Here is a 17160-nt window from a genome sequence, read left to right as displayed (position 1 = left end):
CCCCCTTTTGGCTCAGTCATCCCCTAAATAATTACCATTTCCAAGCTTTGATCCCCCTTAGGTTAGCACATACAAAATTTGTTGCCCTCACAAAGCTCATTCGACACAAGGTACATGCTTGTAGTATATGATCTTGATCTCATCAATTTGAAGTTCGAAGACATCACCAATAACCTAGTACAGTACACATGCTATTATTTGGATCACATCAGGAATATCTGCGTACTCAACAACAAAAGAGTTGACTCTCAATCGAATATGAAAAACTAACCAAGCCAAAGCAATGCCAATCCAATTCTGAATCCATCAATTGATAAAGTATACAAGCCAGACTCTAATCCAGTTTGATACATTCCTAGAACAAGTGGTGAAAAAGAAGAAGAAGAAGAAGGAGAAGAAAAGAAATGAAACCAAAAGCAAAGAGAGACTGGAATTAACATAACTGTTATTACGGAACATATTTATTCAGGGTAAAGGACCAATGTAGGTAGTCCTACACTCCAAGACAGCTTCAAACTTGCTACAAATCTGTTAGTACAACAGTACCTTCAAAATGACTAGAAAAATACATATGACGTGTTTTCCAGATGTTTGAAAAACAAATAGCAACTATTTACAAATTTCTAACGAACACTGAAAACTTAATAGGGGCAAGGATTTTCGCCTTTTCTCTGTTCCTAAATTCAATCCACATTCCTTCGTCATCGCATTCATGGCTTGGAGTTGACTGAGCAATAATAGCTTCTAACCTACCAATGACTCGTTTGTAGAAAGAGGCAAAACCAAGTTCTCTCCGTAAGTGATCATGTAGGAAACGGGTGGGGCTCAACGGCGTTGTTGGCACATCTGGCAAATGGTTGCCGACTTTACATTGGCAAAGGTGCAGTATTCGCAAGACCAATGACCTGAATCATCAAGGTTTCTGGCAGCACTGCTCGATCTGGATGCAGTTCCCTTGCCCCTGCTGCCTTTCCCCTTACTGCTCCCACCTCCCAAGCTCTTTGAACTGGCTGCCCTGCTGCATGCACCATGAGAGTCCACGTCTGACAGACCATTCTCTAATGCTCGAACCAGGTTCTCAAAGTAATTCCTAGTCACACTGCAATCATTGAAGTTTCGCTATCAAATAAGACAAAAGCTATTGATTTTCTAAGTGTGAAATCCATGTTTTAAAGAGCTCCCGCAACATCACCTATTAGTTCAAATAGATGAGAAAGCCCACCAAAATATAAATATAAAGGGAAAAAAGAAAGAAAGTCTCAATAAAAAGCAGTAAGTTGCGTGCTATGCATCCTGAGTCACAAAAATTGGACTTCAATTCATGATACGATTCTCAATGACAAATGGTCAGATATTTAGTTTGAAGTTTTTGAATATGAAACTGTTGTGGAAAAACCCAACTTCACAGCTGCTTCTCTCCCCTTCTCATGTTGCTTTCTCTTCTATCTCTTTCTCACTGTAATCTCTGCTCTTCCCTTTTCCTACTTGCTTCTTCACTCTTTTCCCACCCCCTGCACTGCAGCTTCTTTCTTTTCTGTTACTGCCACTTTCTTCTTTGATCTTTGTTTTTCTTCATTCTCTCCTCTGCCCTGCTGCTTTCTTCATCTGTCGCTTGCGGCTGCTGGTTCTATTTTGTCTTCTCTGCCGCCGTTTCTTTCCCCACTGCTGTTACTTTCTCTTCTCTGTTTCTACTTTACCCGTACTGTTCTTCTCTGCCTATCCCTCAGGTATGCTGTTTTGTTCTCATCCTCTTCTCTCTTTCATACTACCATTCACCATGCGTTTCCCCAAGTAGTGCTGCCACTCATCATAATTTCAGTACCTTGGGTGGCTTCATCAGGAGTGACCAAGTGTTCTGAAGCCACAAATTGCATTCTTTTGGGCTCCTATAAGCTTTTGGTGGCTGGTAGGAATATCACACATAGTAATTTGGCTTGTGATAACCCATTATACTGATTATATCTGGTACATTTTAACCAAGTTTCTTTTGTTTGGCACTCCATATTCACTCTGCTTATTCTCGACTGCTATACCTATTTTCTTTCTGTTTTGGAAATTGCTGCTTCGTGGATTTGGGATTTGGAACTGCATTGATAAAGTTAAGCATTGGTTTCCCCTAGCATGCATTTTATAAACCTAGAAATGTATTTAACTCATTGACAACTGTATTTTTTTATCAATTGACTATATGGGATATATTGAACTTCCAAAATAAACTAAACAACAATTAGGAATGCTACTTTAACGGGAGGGGGGACTGGAATATTCTCAATCTGCTAGTGGCAAATTCACTATCACATGCATGTTTACTTAGCATTTCAATTTGGCTCAGATTATGCAGAAGAAAACTATAATTTTAAAAAAAATGGAAATACCTGGTCAGTCCTGCTAATTTTGTGCGGAACTCATTGAAGTCTTTTGATGGCTCATCTGCATTGAGATACACTTGTAGCTCTTTCTCTGCACATTGATGAAGACGCTCCAACCCAGACTCAGCCTCCCCTGAGGGACAACAGATATGAGTGTCTCCAAACAAAGAACAAATAATAAGTCTGCTTTTGCAATGGAGCAGATGTCATACCTTGCAAGTACTCAAAGAATTGTCTCTTCGCGTGTTCATGCTCAGGTAAATAATATCCATAAGCATATGTCCATTTTAGCACCCGCCTACATTCAACTATCTGCAAACACAATAAATGCAATGAGAGAAAGCCTCATGAGTAAAACCAGTTAAAAATAATTTACCTGTAGCCAGGCCTCTGTTATGAACTTAAGTTGCGATTCAGGCTGGCACTGTTTGTCACTCAGCTTCTCTAGCTGCAAAATTATAGATAATAATCAATGTTTTCTGAAATCAAATTAAAGAGCATATCAATATCTGATGGCTAAGGCAAGACCAGTAATCAAATACTACAATCGTTGAATGTTCAACCATGCCCCAACCCAACCCTTTTCTCTCAATAGGGTCCAGAATCATGCAAAGATAATCCGTATCAGAAAATTTATAATTGTTGTGAAGAAAGCCGATGGGAGAGTAAGGAAACAGTCTTCAGTTTTTTCTGTAATCGTCTTTTTTCCATATTTTTTTGTAATAGAGAGGTGGTACATGGGCAGACTTGGGCATTTTCAGATTGGGTTGGTAGTTAGTAAACCAGAACAACCCACTTATGGCAGTTTAAAGGATGATTGGATCAACTACAGGTCAGACAATTGAGTAGCCCGTATTCAGTCCAACATAACACATACACATGTATGAACATAAATCTAAATACATACATGAGAATGATCTCATAGATGATCTAAAATTTGAAGATGACTCAAAAATTGCCACACTATATGAAGAACAAATGCAACTCATGTTTGTAGTCGTAAGCAGAATTGATGACGACAGCCTTGGCAGAGTACTTTTCAGAAACCTTGATAGACTACATTTTAAAAAAGTGGCAAGCAGACCTCTCGAATTAAAATGCTCATACAAATGCTTTATTGAACTCCTCGAGTGCATATGGACCGAGCATTTGTAACTACAAAGAAATTTCAAATTAAGGGATCCCAGATGAAACGAAATAAAAAAATCTTCATTTTAAAAAGTTTTATTGTTAGGATGAGTTTAACAAATCCAATGAATGAAATTTACAATAATAGTGATTCTGTTATAAATGGTGATGACATATGCCTGTATAAATTGTTGATTGGTGATTATGAAGTGCCAACAATGGCAAAGGGCAAGTGGTAGTCATGTGCTGCTCTTGGTAGAGGTGATGTTGGCCAATGGCAATGTAGTGTTCATAGTGGTGTTTGTGGCAGTGTTCTTAGTAACAGTAATAGCAAGTGTACCACAAGCAGTGGTAATATGGTGGCAGTAGCAGTGTGGTGGAAAGGTGTTGTGTTCATGGCAACAAGTAATACAATAGTTGTGTTCTTATTATGGTCAATAGTACGTGTGTTATCAATTATTTGATTTTAAGAACTTTAAACTAACACCTTTTCGAGAGGATTTCAAATGTGTACTAATAACTTTAAAATTCCCACTTAAAACAAATGATTTTAAATCTGAGGCAGCTCTCCAAATCCCTCATCCAGACACACAGCTAATTTGCAACAGAAACACATTTTTAGGGTATGAATGGTGGAATTGACTTTAAAATGTCTTTTTTAAAAACCATACACAAACAAATAATATTAAAATCTCACATTTAGGTAACAACATGACAAGCATAATAACTTAATCCTACATCAAAACAAAATTTACAATATAAGCCTAGTTGCATGTAACAAAATTCAGGAGGCTAGAAAGGGTCCCTTTTTGACACACCACATGTAGGGTGAAGACAGATGGTCTTAGGAAGGCATGCATATTTTAATTCCAATGCTCTAGGTGGAGGGGTGATGCCAGACATCCGGCCAGAATGGAGCAGCCAAATCGAATAACCCCTAATTCTTAGATCTCGATGTCAAAAGCTCAATTCAGTCTCATAGTCTACCAAAACCTATTACATAAAAGCCTATTATTTATAGGCATCCAAGGAAAAGCTAATTAAAAGAAAAAAAAAATAAAACTCAATAAATCAAAATATAATACGCTGCAAAAATTAATTATTAAATCTCTAATCTTTAATATTTCTTCATCCAATTCCTTCTTGCTCCCCATCAAGGGGACACAAAATACGAAACAGACATATGATAGACAACCACCGAACATGAGCAATCAGCATAAAATTGTAACCCACCTTCAAAAGTCAAAATCATCCATGATTAAGTGATGGAAAAATAGTTAGATTGTACTGTATCACTAATCAGAAGAAAACTGCCTCATATGAGAAAATAATTCTTACATGCACAGTTTGCATCTGCTGCAGGTCTGCAAGCGCTTTTTCCCTAGACTGCAAAAAGAAAAAAGAAAAAGAAAAAAAGGATTCAATTTTAAAAATTAGTGAACAAGTCAAGCAACCATACTAAATTAAATTCTAAGATGTCAAAACTAATATAAGAACAACCACATGAAAATTATCAATCCATCAGATAAAAAAAATAAGAATCATAACAAGTGTCGGACATGTTTATTGGAGGTGTTACTTGTCAATGTTTGATATAAGTCCATGCACGGACATGCGTGGGACTTGTGTCTATGTGTAGAATTTGATGTATATTATTGATTGATGTATTGATGATTGATATTTTGTTATGTTTACATTGATTCATATATATAGAAGAGAAGAAGGTAGTAGGTGAAGGGGAGTAGGTGAAGTGTAGTAGGTGAGGAGTAGGTGGTGGTAGGTGATGGTAAATTGGTGGTAGGTGATGGTAAATTTTAACAGCCCCCCGCAAACTCAAGGAGGATAGAAACTAACCAACTTGAGTTTGGAGAGAGTAACAAAACAAGAAAATACATAAAAAATAAAAGAGGATAGGAGACACTGTATGGTCGTGTCAGACCATTGGTGAAGACACTGTATGGGGGTGTCATAACGTTGTAGAAGACAGTTTATGGGGTCATGTCGGACCGTTGTAGTAGACAATGTGGTGACAGCTGTTGTGACAGTTTACGGAGTCTTGCTGGACCCTTGTAGAAACTAACCGGAATCAATGTCGGGACAGTTTACAGAGTCTTGTCGGACCCTTATAGAAACTAACCGGAATCTATGTCGGGACAGTTTACAGAGTCTTGTCGGACCCTTGTAGAAACTAACCGGAATCTATGTCGGGACATTTTACAGAGTCTTGTCGGACCCATAAATGAGCTAACCGGAATTAATGTCGGGACAGTTTATAGGGTCATGTCGGACCGTTGTAAAAGTTGCACCCTCAAAAGGTGTGCCCAATTTTGTCAAAAGGCGTGCCATCAAAAGGCGTGCCCAATTCATCAAAAGGCGTGCCGGACATGATGGCGAGGCACGTGAGCGCCTTGGCTTGCGCGCCCGTTGTGTCGGCTGTCGGCAAGCGTTGAGCGGCGCATGATGCGCGTGTCTGCCGCTTTGTCAGGGTCTTTATAAATCAAAGCGGAGGCTGAGGCTGGGAAGCATAACAAACCAGTCTGAAACCTCTGAACCTTTGCAGTCTGAAACACTCTGTAAACACTCTGTAACCAACCCTTCTCTGAAACACTCAGCAACCCATAACATGGCCTCTTCGTCCCGTCCAGCTAACCAGAACATGGCCTCCTCTTCCCGTGGGCTGCTTACGCTCTTTCCAGAACTGAATGAGTCCACAAGAGAAATAACTGGTGCGGTGGCCAGTGAACCTCAACCAAACACCTCTGTGTTTGCTCCGTTGAACTTTCCGATGCGGTCGGTGGAGCAAAAAATGGCGGTGCAAACTGATATTGAGGCCAATCAGTATACTCTGAAGTCATGTGTGGAAACCATGACTGCGGTCACAAACTTGTCGCACCGGCTGCAGAGCAGGACAAATGAGGTGCAGCAGCTAAACGCCCAACTGGCTCTGCTCCAACGCATGTATAAGGATGCGCGAGCAGAGATAAGTGTGCTAAAGGCAGAAAACAAGGAGCTGAAGCGGAAGGCCACGGTGATGTTCCGATTTGGAGGGCCTCCATATGCTGCAGTGGAGGAGCAGGGAGTAGTGATTGTGCCCAGTAGAGTGGGAAACACGGAGGCAACACCGGCAAGGGCTGCTCAGGACGGAGGCAAAAAGAAGAGACCTGCGGCTGAGTAAAGAAGAAAAATCCCGCCTGTGGATGTGTTTTGTTGTATTTTTTTTTGTTTTTTGTTGTTGTTGTTGTTTTTTTTTTTTTTTTTTTTTTTTGTGTAAAAAATGTAATCGGGGTTGATCCCTGAGATGAAGAAAAGATGGTTTGGTGTGCAGGTCGTCTTCTTCTGCTTCGGTTTTTTTTTTTTTTTTTTTTTAATAAAAATAAATAAATAAATAAAATAAAGAAATAAAGAAAATAAAATAAAAGAAAGAAAGTGGAGGTATTAAAAAAAAAAAAGGATTAAAGGGAGTGTCATGTAAAGTGATTAAAAAAGAAGGTGTTTATCTGAGAAAGGTGCTGCAGCTGTGCGGCGATGTTGATTAAAAAAAGATAGTAGGTTGATTAAAAAATAGATTGTGGGGTGGAAAGTGTGAATTGAAAGATGAAATAAAATAATAAAAAGAAAGTTGGGTGATAGGAGAGAGAGAGAGGTTGGCCTGGCCTTGGACTTTCTGCAGTCTCCCGATTTCCTGAAAGAGAGTAACTGCAATCTTATACTGAGCACAGATTGTTGCTTGAGCTCTAAGTCGAGGTAGTCTGGGATGGTTTTGAGGCGGGTCAAGCCGTGGTCATCAGCAGTGATGGTGATGAGGGCGTTTATTGATGAACTGGAGAAAAATTTGCAGCTTTCGCCTGAGCATGTTGAGGCGTCTCGGATGACTCTGCATCGATTTGGGAACACTGCGTCGAGTTCGATCTGGTATGAATTGGGTTATACAGAGGCCAAAGGGAGGATGAAGAGGATATAGGGAAAGAGATGGAGCCAACATGGACTGATTGGGTATGCTGCCTTGGGTATTGTCCCCACTGCCAAGTAAAGCTGATGAAGACGTATCCAGAGCCTGCCACTTCTTGACTGATTGTGGCAGCGTCATATCAAAGTCGACTCCATAAATGTCATCAGCATCAGGGTCTGATGGTTTCCAAAGCTCGGTGAGAGATGAGAGTACATTGACGGCATGACCCATGTCAGGTCTCTGAGATGAATCCCTTGCGCAGCAGTGTCCAGCCAGCTCAGCAACAGTGCTGACACTGGCAAGCGTTTCTTCATCAAGATCAATTGTTGGGTCAATAGCCTTCTGGAATGTGTCCTTGTTATACATTCTGCGGAACCATGTGACGAGATGAACACTCTCCTCCTTCTGGGTCTGGTCTAGTGCCTTTCTTCCTGTAATCAGCTCCATTAGAATCACTCCGAAGCTGTACACATCACTCTTAGTTGTCACTCGTCCTGTCTCTGCATATTCTGGTGCAAGATACCCAAAAGTTCCAGCTAGTTTTGTTTCAACTGAAACATTCCCATCTGGTGCGAGACGAACAAGTCCAAAATCTGCAACCTTAGCACGCATATCATCTCCTAGAAGAATGTTGTGAAGGCAGCATTTGAGAGGTTTAATGTGGTGTCTCGGTGCAACCGATCGGAGCTGACGTAGTGGCTGGACCGGCGAGGTTTCGCCGTCGGGTGAGTCGCCGGAGATTTGTCTTCTTCGTTCTCAGATCTGTGAAAGTCTCTCTCTGGAAGGTACAGTGTTTGTGATATGTGTTGAAAAAACTCCCGCGGGCAGCGAAGGCAAGGTTGCCGGCCGGCTGCCCGCCGGAAAGAAATGAGTATAGGCCTAAATCTTATAGCTCTGATACCATGTAGAATTTGATGTATATTATTGATTGATGTATTGATGATTGATATTTTGTTATGTTTACATTGATTCATATATATAGAAGAGAAGAAGGTAGTAGGTGAAGGGGAGTAGGTGAAGTGTAGTAGGTGAGGAGTAGGTGGTGGTAGGTGATGGTAAATTGGTGGTAGGTGATGGTAAATTTTAACACTATGCTATTTAGAGCCTCAATAAGTTCTAGAGGTATCATTGTCAATGAGATCCAGATCAACAATTACAACAAATACAAGATTGTTTCTTCGAACGGAAGATCGTACAATGCGGAGTTGATGGTGACAAATAAGGTTGCTGAAAACTATGTCCCATCCATTAATGCCATTAATTCCTTTAATCAAATTTTCAATCTTGTTTGAATTTATTTGAAAACAAAATAACAATTTACAAGTCTGGTATCTTCCCCCCACATTAGTATTCATCAAACACCATTTTACACAATTTCCTTAAAATTCAGCAAAACAAGATACAAAAAGTCATGAGTTAACACTCTCTATTTACCGATTGGTTAGTAGCCCATCTTTCATAGTAATGGGTATATCTTTCTAAAGAGTTTTTAGCCATCTCTCTTCGTTTCTCAGTTTCATCATACTGCAAGCAACAAAATATATTAAATATATACAGAAAATTTATTCCATTACAGTTCCACCTATATTAGATTAGTGCCATTGGTGTAAAACTTGCACAAGTCAGACCAATGCAACAAACTATATTATGTTACCACTCCATCTTGCTTTGCTGTCTCATAACGATTGCACGCGTAGAAGCCACCTGTTCTCTCACCATGATCTAACCATGGACCAAGGCAGAGCCTGAAAGAATATCATCAAATGTCATGGCCTAAGAAGAACAGCTATAAGAAAGTCTACAAGAGAGAGTTTCTATAGAGAGGACAGGAAATTGGAATGATGTTGACAAAACATTCTCCTTTTGGCTGCATTCAATTGACAGGAAAGAAAGTAAAAGGAAATTAAAGCACTGTTTTCCTATCCAGCATGTGTGTTACACATTTTAGGAAAGTTCAAATTGTTTTTGTACATATACTTTCTTTTCAGTTGAATGATAAAAGGAAAGGTAAATCATTTGTATTTCTTTTTCTTTCGTTCAATTCATTTTTCCCACAAAACATTTTCACGAATAGTATTCCAGACAACTGAATGGAACCTTAGTATCCAGGAGTTCATGGGACAGAAAAGCTTCTACAAACAGTAATACCAACACTAAAAACTACAAAATGGATGCGTGCTGTCTATTTAAAATAGCTTACCAACAAAACTCAAATTTGCAAGGTGGCGTGCATGTGATATGCATACAACCATGGTTCTTCTCAATCGGCCGCTTGCACTTAGGACAAGGCTTGGAATTAGCCAATATCCTGAAATGTTGCCACAGTAACATAATTTAGTATGACATAATTATATAAATTAATTTTTTAAAGTGCAAGTATCTAGAAAATTTTGAACTTGTAGCTTAGAGGAACACTGACAAATAACCAACTTCCAGCATATTAGAGGAATGCAATCAACACACTTCTTAGCTAAGAAGCACAAACATTTCTAAGAAGGTTTTGTGTCCAGTTTGTACACCAACACTGGTCAGTCACACCCTAACAGCCATCAACGACATTTCTTAAGCTTCATTCAGGGAAATCATTCTAGCATGAAAGGGGCATTGACCACTAACCAGCATCCAGCAAATCAGAGGAATGCAATCAATGCACTTTTAGCTAAGAAACACAAATGGGTCCGTTTTGTTTAGTTTTTAAAAAGAGTTTTGAGTTTTAAGTTGTATTTTCATAGACAAGTGTTGAAAAGAGTTTTGAAAATTGAAAACTTGTTTGGTTATGAGTTTTGAAAATAATTTTGGAATGATTTGTAGATTTTTTTTTTTTTTTTTTTTGAGTTGAATAGATAGGTGTGAGAGAAAAATTGATTGATTGATGTGTAGAATGTGAGAGAATAAGAGAGGAGAGAGAAGAGATAAAAAGTGACTGATTGATGTGTAAAGAGAGAGAGAGAGAGAGAGAGAGAGAGAGAGAGAGAGAAGAGAGGGAGAGAAGAGAGAAAAAACAATTTTCAAAAATGGTGAACCAAACATATTTTTTGATTTTTCAATCCAAAAGTTAATTTAAGAATTAAACCAAACACTACCAAACATTTCTAAGGTGTCGTGTTTGTGTCGTACACCAACACTTGTCAACGACACCCTAATATGTGTGAAACATGCGTCCACACCTGTCATGTTATTATTTTAATGTTTTAGAGTAAGATGCTTCAAATACTCAAAGACACTTGTCCCAACCTTAGACATGTATAAAACACCTCACAAGGTTGAAGAAAATAACTTGAGCCAATAATTAAAAACAAAATAATGTGGGTTTATTTTTTTGATGAGCAAAAAATAAATTATATTAGTAATAAAGATTAAAACAAAAGTACAAAAGGACCAAAGGAGGACAAAATGTCCATTAAAAAACTGTCCGTTGATTAGATTTCGTCATGGATCACATATGGCCATTTCGGTAAACACAAAAATTGCCCCGCGATAGGTTCACCCTATAAATTAAAAGTGCTTACTACACTACAACAAGAATAGTGGTTGATTCATTGGATTTTGCAAAGTCTAGTTCCACTATGAGCATTTTTTCAAACATACACCACTCATGACTAAATAAATGTCTTTTCACGCCGATCAAAAAGAAATATGCCTTTTCCTGATTTGTTAAGTTTTTCTGCGCCATCAGTTTAATAGCCAAATCATAAAACAAAACGACAAATAGTAACTTAATATTCTGAGATCATATTCATATACAATACCAATTCATATTTTCAGACTCGGCACTATTCTTCAAAATCCACTTAGCCACAGTACCACAATCAACTGGACGGTGAGCTTCCTCCGTACACTGGAAACACAAAGTCGTGTAATCAAAATAGTTCATTGATTAAGGGTGTGTGGCCACTGGCCAGTGGAAGGAAACAGGCCCCACAGGTGAGTGAATGTGTGGGTGTAAAAAATTTAAACCAAATAAAGCATACACACATTCCAGCAAAAGCTGTATGAACAGTGGCAAGTAACGTCATAGCTTCCACTACCAACAATAAAATCCACAGCATAATCACAGCCAGGAGCAGGACACCATTTGGTCTACAGAATAAACCATGAAAATTATATAAATTTAGAAGGCAGAGAATGCATGGAAAATACAGTAACAAGATTCATGATTTTGTAACTTTACAGCCACTACTAAAGACAAAGCTGCCAAATGACTATTCTACAGTGAATAGTGATGGTTATGATACAAGCAACTACAAAAATTTTAGCACGAATCATTATTCTGAGGCAAATCATTAGAGGTTGTTGCTCTGTTATGTTTGATGCGCAGCATTTGGAGGGAGAAGAATAGAAGAACTTTGAAGGTGTGGAGAGCTTGATTAAATTTCCATGTATTTTTGGCTAAGGAGATTTTTCTTTTTTTTCAATTATCTCTTTTCTTGACTCTATGGGGTATTTGTATGTCCTTGTAGTCTTGCAGGTATAGAGAATTTATTGGAGTATATACATGTTTGGTTGTGTTTTCGTTTTATTTGCTTTTGTTTTTATGTATTTGGAAACAAAAACAACCATCATTTTCATTGTTGTGTGTGAACAATTTTTGAAATTCAAAAACCACTTTTTGGTGTTTCTTAAAAAGTGAGTTGTTTTCTGATTTTTTTTTTTTTTTTTTAAATAGTTAGCCAAATACATATGTTTTCCGGAAAATGAAAACATAAAACATAAAACATAAAATGAAAATACAACCAAATAGGCAGTATTCAACTGTATACACCATGTGCACAGGTCGCACTCCCATTTTTGGTGCCTTCTAATGAATTTAAGTTGTTACTTGTATAAAAATTTGTTCTGTGCAGAGCTTCATATCAAATTACCTTCCTATTGTCTTCAATAAATGATCTGAGAAAGTAACGGTTATACTTCTCTTTGTCATCCGCAAAAGCCAATAGATTAATCATGTCTTGACCGACAGCAGCACGACAAGATGGATCAGGACATCGTAGCATCAAACATCCTGGACCATCATTAATGGCAGTGCTAATATAACCTGCAACCAAGAAAATAAAAAATACATGAAAACTGAGCATGAACTGAAAACTAAAAGAGGATATTCATTCCAAAAAAGAAATAATGATAAAAACCAGTACATATTGCAATATATGTTGCCACACAGATGATCAGAAAAAAAATAGATAAACCAATAAAACAAAAAATAATTAAAGAAACAATAAAAAGAAAGCAATAGCAGGAAAAGGGCAAGAAAAAACTCTCATGTACTCCTTCATTCAAGATGTTCAGGAAAAGGGCAAGAATGAGAATATTGGAACAGACAAGTATTAAACAACTATCACCCATTGAATTCCTATGCTGCTAAAGCCCTGAAAGCATCGAAATTTCATTCCTCCATTCTTCCAACCCATTGGATATCCATCTTATTGCCCCCATCTTCAAAATTTATAGCTCCAGGCTCTAGCACTTTAGAGAAATTTCAGCTATAAAAGCTTCGTCATGATAAATGGTATCAGAGTTGAACCCGACTAGAAGTGTGGGGCCCACACACAAGGGCACACGTTCCCTTGTGAGGGGTGATAGCCACCTTGCCCTTGGGCCAACTTCTCTCTCTCCCTCCCTCTCTCTCTCAATGGGCTATTCAGCTCCTACAAAAATTCAGGTTCCTCACTGAACATCCTACATGTATTACCCATTAGCTATGAACATGCCTACACCCACAAATACAAATAGACAATTTGCCATTCTTGCAAACTCCAAACATCTGAAATTCATGGGGCAAGAGTTCGCTAGATCCACACCATCATAACTTTTCTTTTGCTCTAGCCTTATTGCTTCTAAGCTATAGTAGCCAGCACAAGTAGGATGCCAAAAAGGTGCCAAATCATTATTATGATTGAGACAATCAATGCCCCAAGAAAGAATAAATCTTTGGCCAGCTTTGGTAGGACTAGAAATCAGCATATTGACACTTAAATCTAGATTAGGCTAAATAAAGTGACTCTTTTTAAAAAATGATATTAGGTTATTAACAGTGATGCAAGGAAGAAAAAACTGCAGGTGGTTTCAAAATGGTTTGCTTTTTAACTATATGGCAAAGGAAAGGGTGTTCATAATACAAATTGGAACCAAATAGCTTTGCGAGTGTTAAAAAATAAAAAAATAAATGGAGTATGATAAACATGAAGTGGAGCAAACCTTGCCAGCATGAACCGCAGAAACCGTGACCACAAGCAGCAGCACTCATCCTATCACGAGGATAGGTTTCAAAGCAAATCCCACAAGTCAGCTACCAAAATAAGCACACAAACGAAGATATCAATAAATAAGATGGGTGTAGAGAGTAATCAAACTACATAATTGTCAACATGACTGAGTGACATGCATAAGCATAAGGAGCTCTCTTCAGTTTCTGAGATGTGGAATGCTTACTTCTCTAACATCTGGGAATGGAACAGGTTTCTCCAACAAGCCAACAGCCCTACGGACTTTTTCTTCATCTGCAAACCATTCATCATGCACTTTACTAACACTCCTGTGAGTCCAAAGAGAAAAAGGATTCTTTGAACATCAACAAAATGCATAAAAACATATAATGTATAAAACAAAGTACAAATAAAAAGAAGGTGCAAAAGTGAACTTCAAAGGTAAATTAAAACAAAGGATACCGAATCTGTGAACTCAAAATAAAAACTTGACAACCGGAAACACCATATATATCCACGTGATGAAGTTACCAATTATAGTGGTGGAGCAGGATGCTAGCAGCGACCCTTGAAATAGAAAGCACTGTAGATATCTTCATAATATTTTCCTCTTGCCGTTGATGAATATCAGCTTCACTTAAGATGGTATAGCTTTGCTGAAAGAAACAAGAAGCCAGACACAGTTTGTAATAATAATGTGTTTAATAATAATAATAATAATAATAATAATAATATATTTTGCGACTTGTAATAAATGCATATTCATTACATAGATCCTTATAACTAACTTCAGTTTTTTCAAATAAATAAACTTTACATACAAATACCATCACCAATTTTCAAATCTAACATGAGAGAGAGCTTAGCTAGAACAAATTAAATTAGAATCAAGGCGATCAAACTAATCGAGAAATGTCCTTATTATTCACAAACAAACTAACCGCGCACTAACAAATCAGATCGACATCAACAGAGTCAAAACCAATATGAGACGATCTCAATGGACATCCAAATACAATTTCTATGTCATAATCATAAGCATCTAATGAAGAAGCAAGGTGTCATTTTTGGACCTAAAAAAAAGAAAACTATGAAAACAGCGCTTGTCGATTGAATGAGATGGAAATTGGGGAGGATCGAAGAAGAGGTACTGTACCTGGTGGAGCAGAGAGAGGAGGTCGTCGGAATCATCGGAATCGTTGTCAATGAAGTCGTAATCGGCGTCGTCAGAGTCCAAGGCGGTCTCGCCGCTGTAGAAGTCATCGTCGAGGGACTCCGCATCATTCGCATCGTGCATGTCATCCTCTGACTCCATCGCCGCTCAACCCAAACCCTACTAAATTATTATTATTGTCCTTTTCCAACAATTCACACCTCTACCAAAAAAAAAGTTTTGATGATCGGAGAGACGGGATTGTTTGAAGAGAGAGAAATGAAGAAGGCTTTTCTTTTCTTTTCTTTTCTATTCTTTTTCTTTTTCTTTTTTTTTTTTGATTTTTAACGAAGACACGGCGGTCCGCATAAATAAAAAAAAATTAATTAATTAAAAAAAATACATATACTCCTCATATTATAAATACTAGCGGCCGCGCACACGCGATGCGTGCGCAATTTAAATAAATAGGAATAAAAGAAAATAAAAATGAAATTAATATTATAATGTGTACTTAAATAAATAGGAATAAAAGAAAATAATAATGAAATTAATATTATAATGTGTACTTAGCTTAAGTGGTATGAGTCCTCATACTTAAACTCATGGTCATGGGTTCAAACCTTGTCCATCTCTTTGTTTAACTTTTTTTAAAAAAAAAAAAACTGCCACATGGCATGAGGAGAGTAAAACTTCAGGACACCATAAGAGGTGTTCACTTTATAATAGTATAGATAGATATATATATTTAATTACGTCATTTTTTTAATAATTAATTATAATTTTTTATTTAATTATAATTTTTTTTTTTTTTTTTTACCCATACATTCTATCTGCTAGGTCGTCAAGATCTGCTGTTGAGAGTTGGTCGTAAAAGTCATCCCCATCTCCCATGGGTGGTTCATCGTCCCATTCTTGATCATTTTCTCCCATCACTGGTGATTCATGAGAGACGTCATGCTGGTAGTTCGGGTACTGACTTTCATCGACAAATGTCTCTTTGCTGAATGGATATCCTGGGATGGCTAAATTACAATGTATCTTTTGATGTCTATCTTCACAGACTAGATGTCCATAATTTCCATTATAGGCTAAGAGAGAGTTTCTAGCAAATTTTCTCCATTTATTGAGCTGGTCTTTGAGTGAAAATCTTCTGCATGGCCAGGGTCTCCTATTAAGAAGTCCTGGGTATCCCGGAAACGTGGAAGTTCCTCTGAGGTACATTTTGTGTTTAGCTGGATTGCACCATATTTCCTTCCACTCTGGTAGTTTGCTATCTATTAAAGCTTCCACATACGGATGATGTTCTTCCATTACGCACAGTACTGCATAAGCAAGCTTGTGTCCGAAGTTATCTGTCTGATCTGGATCTGTGAAAATTAGTCTAGAGACAAAGCCGTAATCTAACAATTTTGGAGCTGTTAGATAACGAGTTTCGCCCCTAATTTCTATCTCCAGCGGCTCGAATGTAGATAAATTTATCTGGCAAAGGCAAATGCTGAAGTCTAGGTTGCACTGACATCTACCAAAATGTTCTGACCTCTTATTGCATCTTTCTTCATCTATGCAGGGTTGCTCTTCATCTTCATAGGTATAGGTCCATTGGTAAGCTAGGCCTGGGCAGTCAACTCTTGCTATGGAGAGATCTTGAAGAAACTGCTGAATAATGACTAACTCGTCGTTTCTGCTATCTCCAGCTAAGGTATAAATATAGGGTTTTAGGTCTTCTATTTCTTGGCTTTTCTCACAAAGGGATCGAATGATAGAATGCCTGAAGAAATACATTCTAGCACTCAATTGGTCAAATTCCTCACTGGTGAGTTGTTTGATTTCTGGGCTAGGTAAGGAGGTAGGTGTTCTTTCTGGAGCTAATTTTTTAAGCTGGATGGTTAAGGTTCTAATGGTTGCTCTCAATTGTTTTTCTTCGTCTCGGAGCTGGTCTAGCTCTTCACTGACCTTCTTGCCTTTATCCATAATTTTCTTGAAATTTCTGGAAAGGCCATCACAATGTCTGCACATTTGGAGAGGATTCTGGGAATCTGTCTGAGGATTAGAACTACTGCTGCTTGTACTACTGCTTCCACTTGTCTGGCTAACTGGAACGCCACTGTTAGCAAGGATGGTAGTTCTCATCTTGCTCAATGTGTCCAGGTAATCTTTAGCTATCTGGCTAATAAAGTAACTGGTTCTAATTTGTCTTCGGGCATAGGTACTGGCTGACTCAAAATCATAAAACCCTTTAAACTGAGGTGTGGAAAATTTTTGACTAAAGGTTCTACTTCTACCCAATCATGGTAAATACCAGGCTTGGTTCCTTTAGCTACTACATAGAAAGAAAAACTTTTAGACAAGGGCTTG

At 38.0% G+C, this 17160-nt stretch overlaps 1 protein-coding gene and 1 pseudogene across 5 annotated transcripts; both read right to left on the bottom strand.

Moving 5' to 3' along the window:
- Positions 1 to 405: 405 nt before the first annotated feature.
- Positions 406 to 15190, bottom strand: LOC114287084 (putative E3 ubiquitin-protein ligase ARI8). Of its 4 annotated transcripts, none has more exons than XM_028230361.2 (15): positions 14806 to 15190; positions 14181 to 14305; positions 13876 to 13978; positions 13642 to 13732; positions 12309 to 12481; positions 11422 to 11526; positions 11196 to 11284; positions 9647 to 9754; positions 9101 to 9191; positions 8881 to 8970; positions 4836 to 4883; positions 2746 to 2817; positions 2582 to 2681; positions 2376 to 2502; positions 406 to 1099 (listed from the first exon to the last, which is right to left on the bottom strand). In XM_028230361.2, the coding sequence occupies exons 1-15, from the start codon at positions 14962 to 14964 to the stop codon at positions 826 to 828; spliced, it is 1755 nt and encodes a 584-aa protein (XP_028086162.2). In that variant the 5' UTR covers positions 14965 to 15190; the 3' UTR covers positions 406 to 825. The 4 variants fall into 4 exon arrangements, with proteins under 4 accessions (XP_028086162.2, XP_028086164.2, XP_082726328.1 ...); XM_028230363.2 differs by having other exon boundaries at positions 406 to 2085; positions 14806 to 15171; XM_082870202.1 differs by lacking the exon at positions 8881 to 8970 and having other exon boundaries at positions 406 to 2085; positions 14806 to 15171.
- LOC145790925 (receptor protein kinase TMK1 pseudogene) lies at positions 6700 to 8874 on the bottom strand (annotated as a pseudogene). The gene has a single exon (XR_014330330.1). The product of XR_014330330.1 is annotated as a receptor protein kinase TMK1 pseudogene (transcript).
- Positions 15191 to 17160: the final 1970 nt, after the last annotated feature.

Source organism: Camellia sinensis, chromosome 1 (assembly GCF_055761805.1).
Source record: "Camellia sinensis isolate YWXY chromosome 1, ASM5576180v1, whole genome shotgun sequence".
NCBI lineage: Eukaryota > Viridiplantae > Streptophyta > Magnoliopsida > Ericales > Theaceae > Camellia > Camellia sinensis.
Note: the sequence above shows the minus strand (reverse complement) of the source record. Positions and strands in the feature narration are given on the sequence as shown.

Bases quoted from the DNA above. Each gene is read 5' to 3' on its own strand.
- LOC114287084 (XM_028230361.2), bottom strand. From the start codon at position 14,964: ATGGAGTCAGAGGATGACATGCACGATGCGAATGATGCGGAGTCCCTC. The intron at 14,306-14,805 runs GTACAGTACCTC...TGTTTCTTTCAG, and splicing joins TCCTCTCTCTGCTCCACCAG to CAAAGCTATACCATCTTAAG. The intron at 1,100-2,375 runs GTATTTCCATTT...CAATGATTGCAG, and splicing joins AAATTAGCAGGACTGACCAG to TGTGACTAGGAATTACTTTG.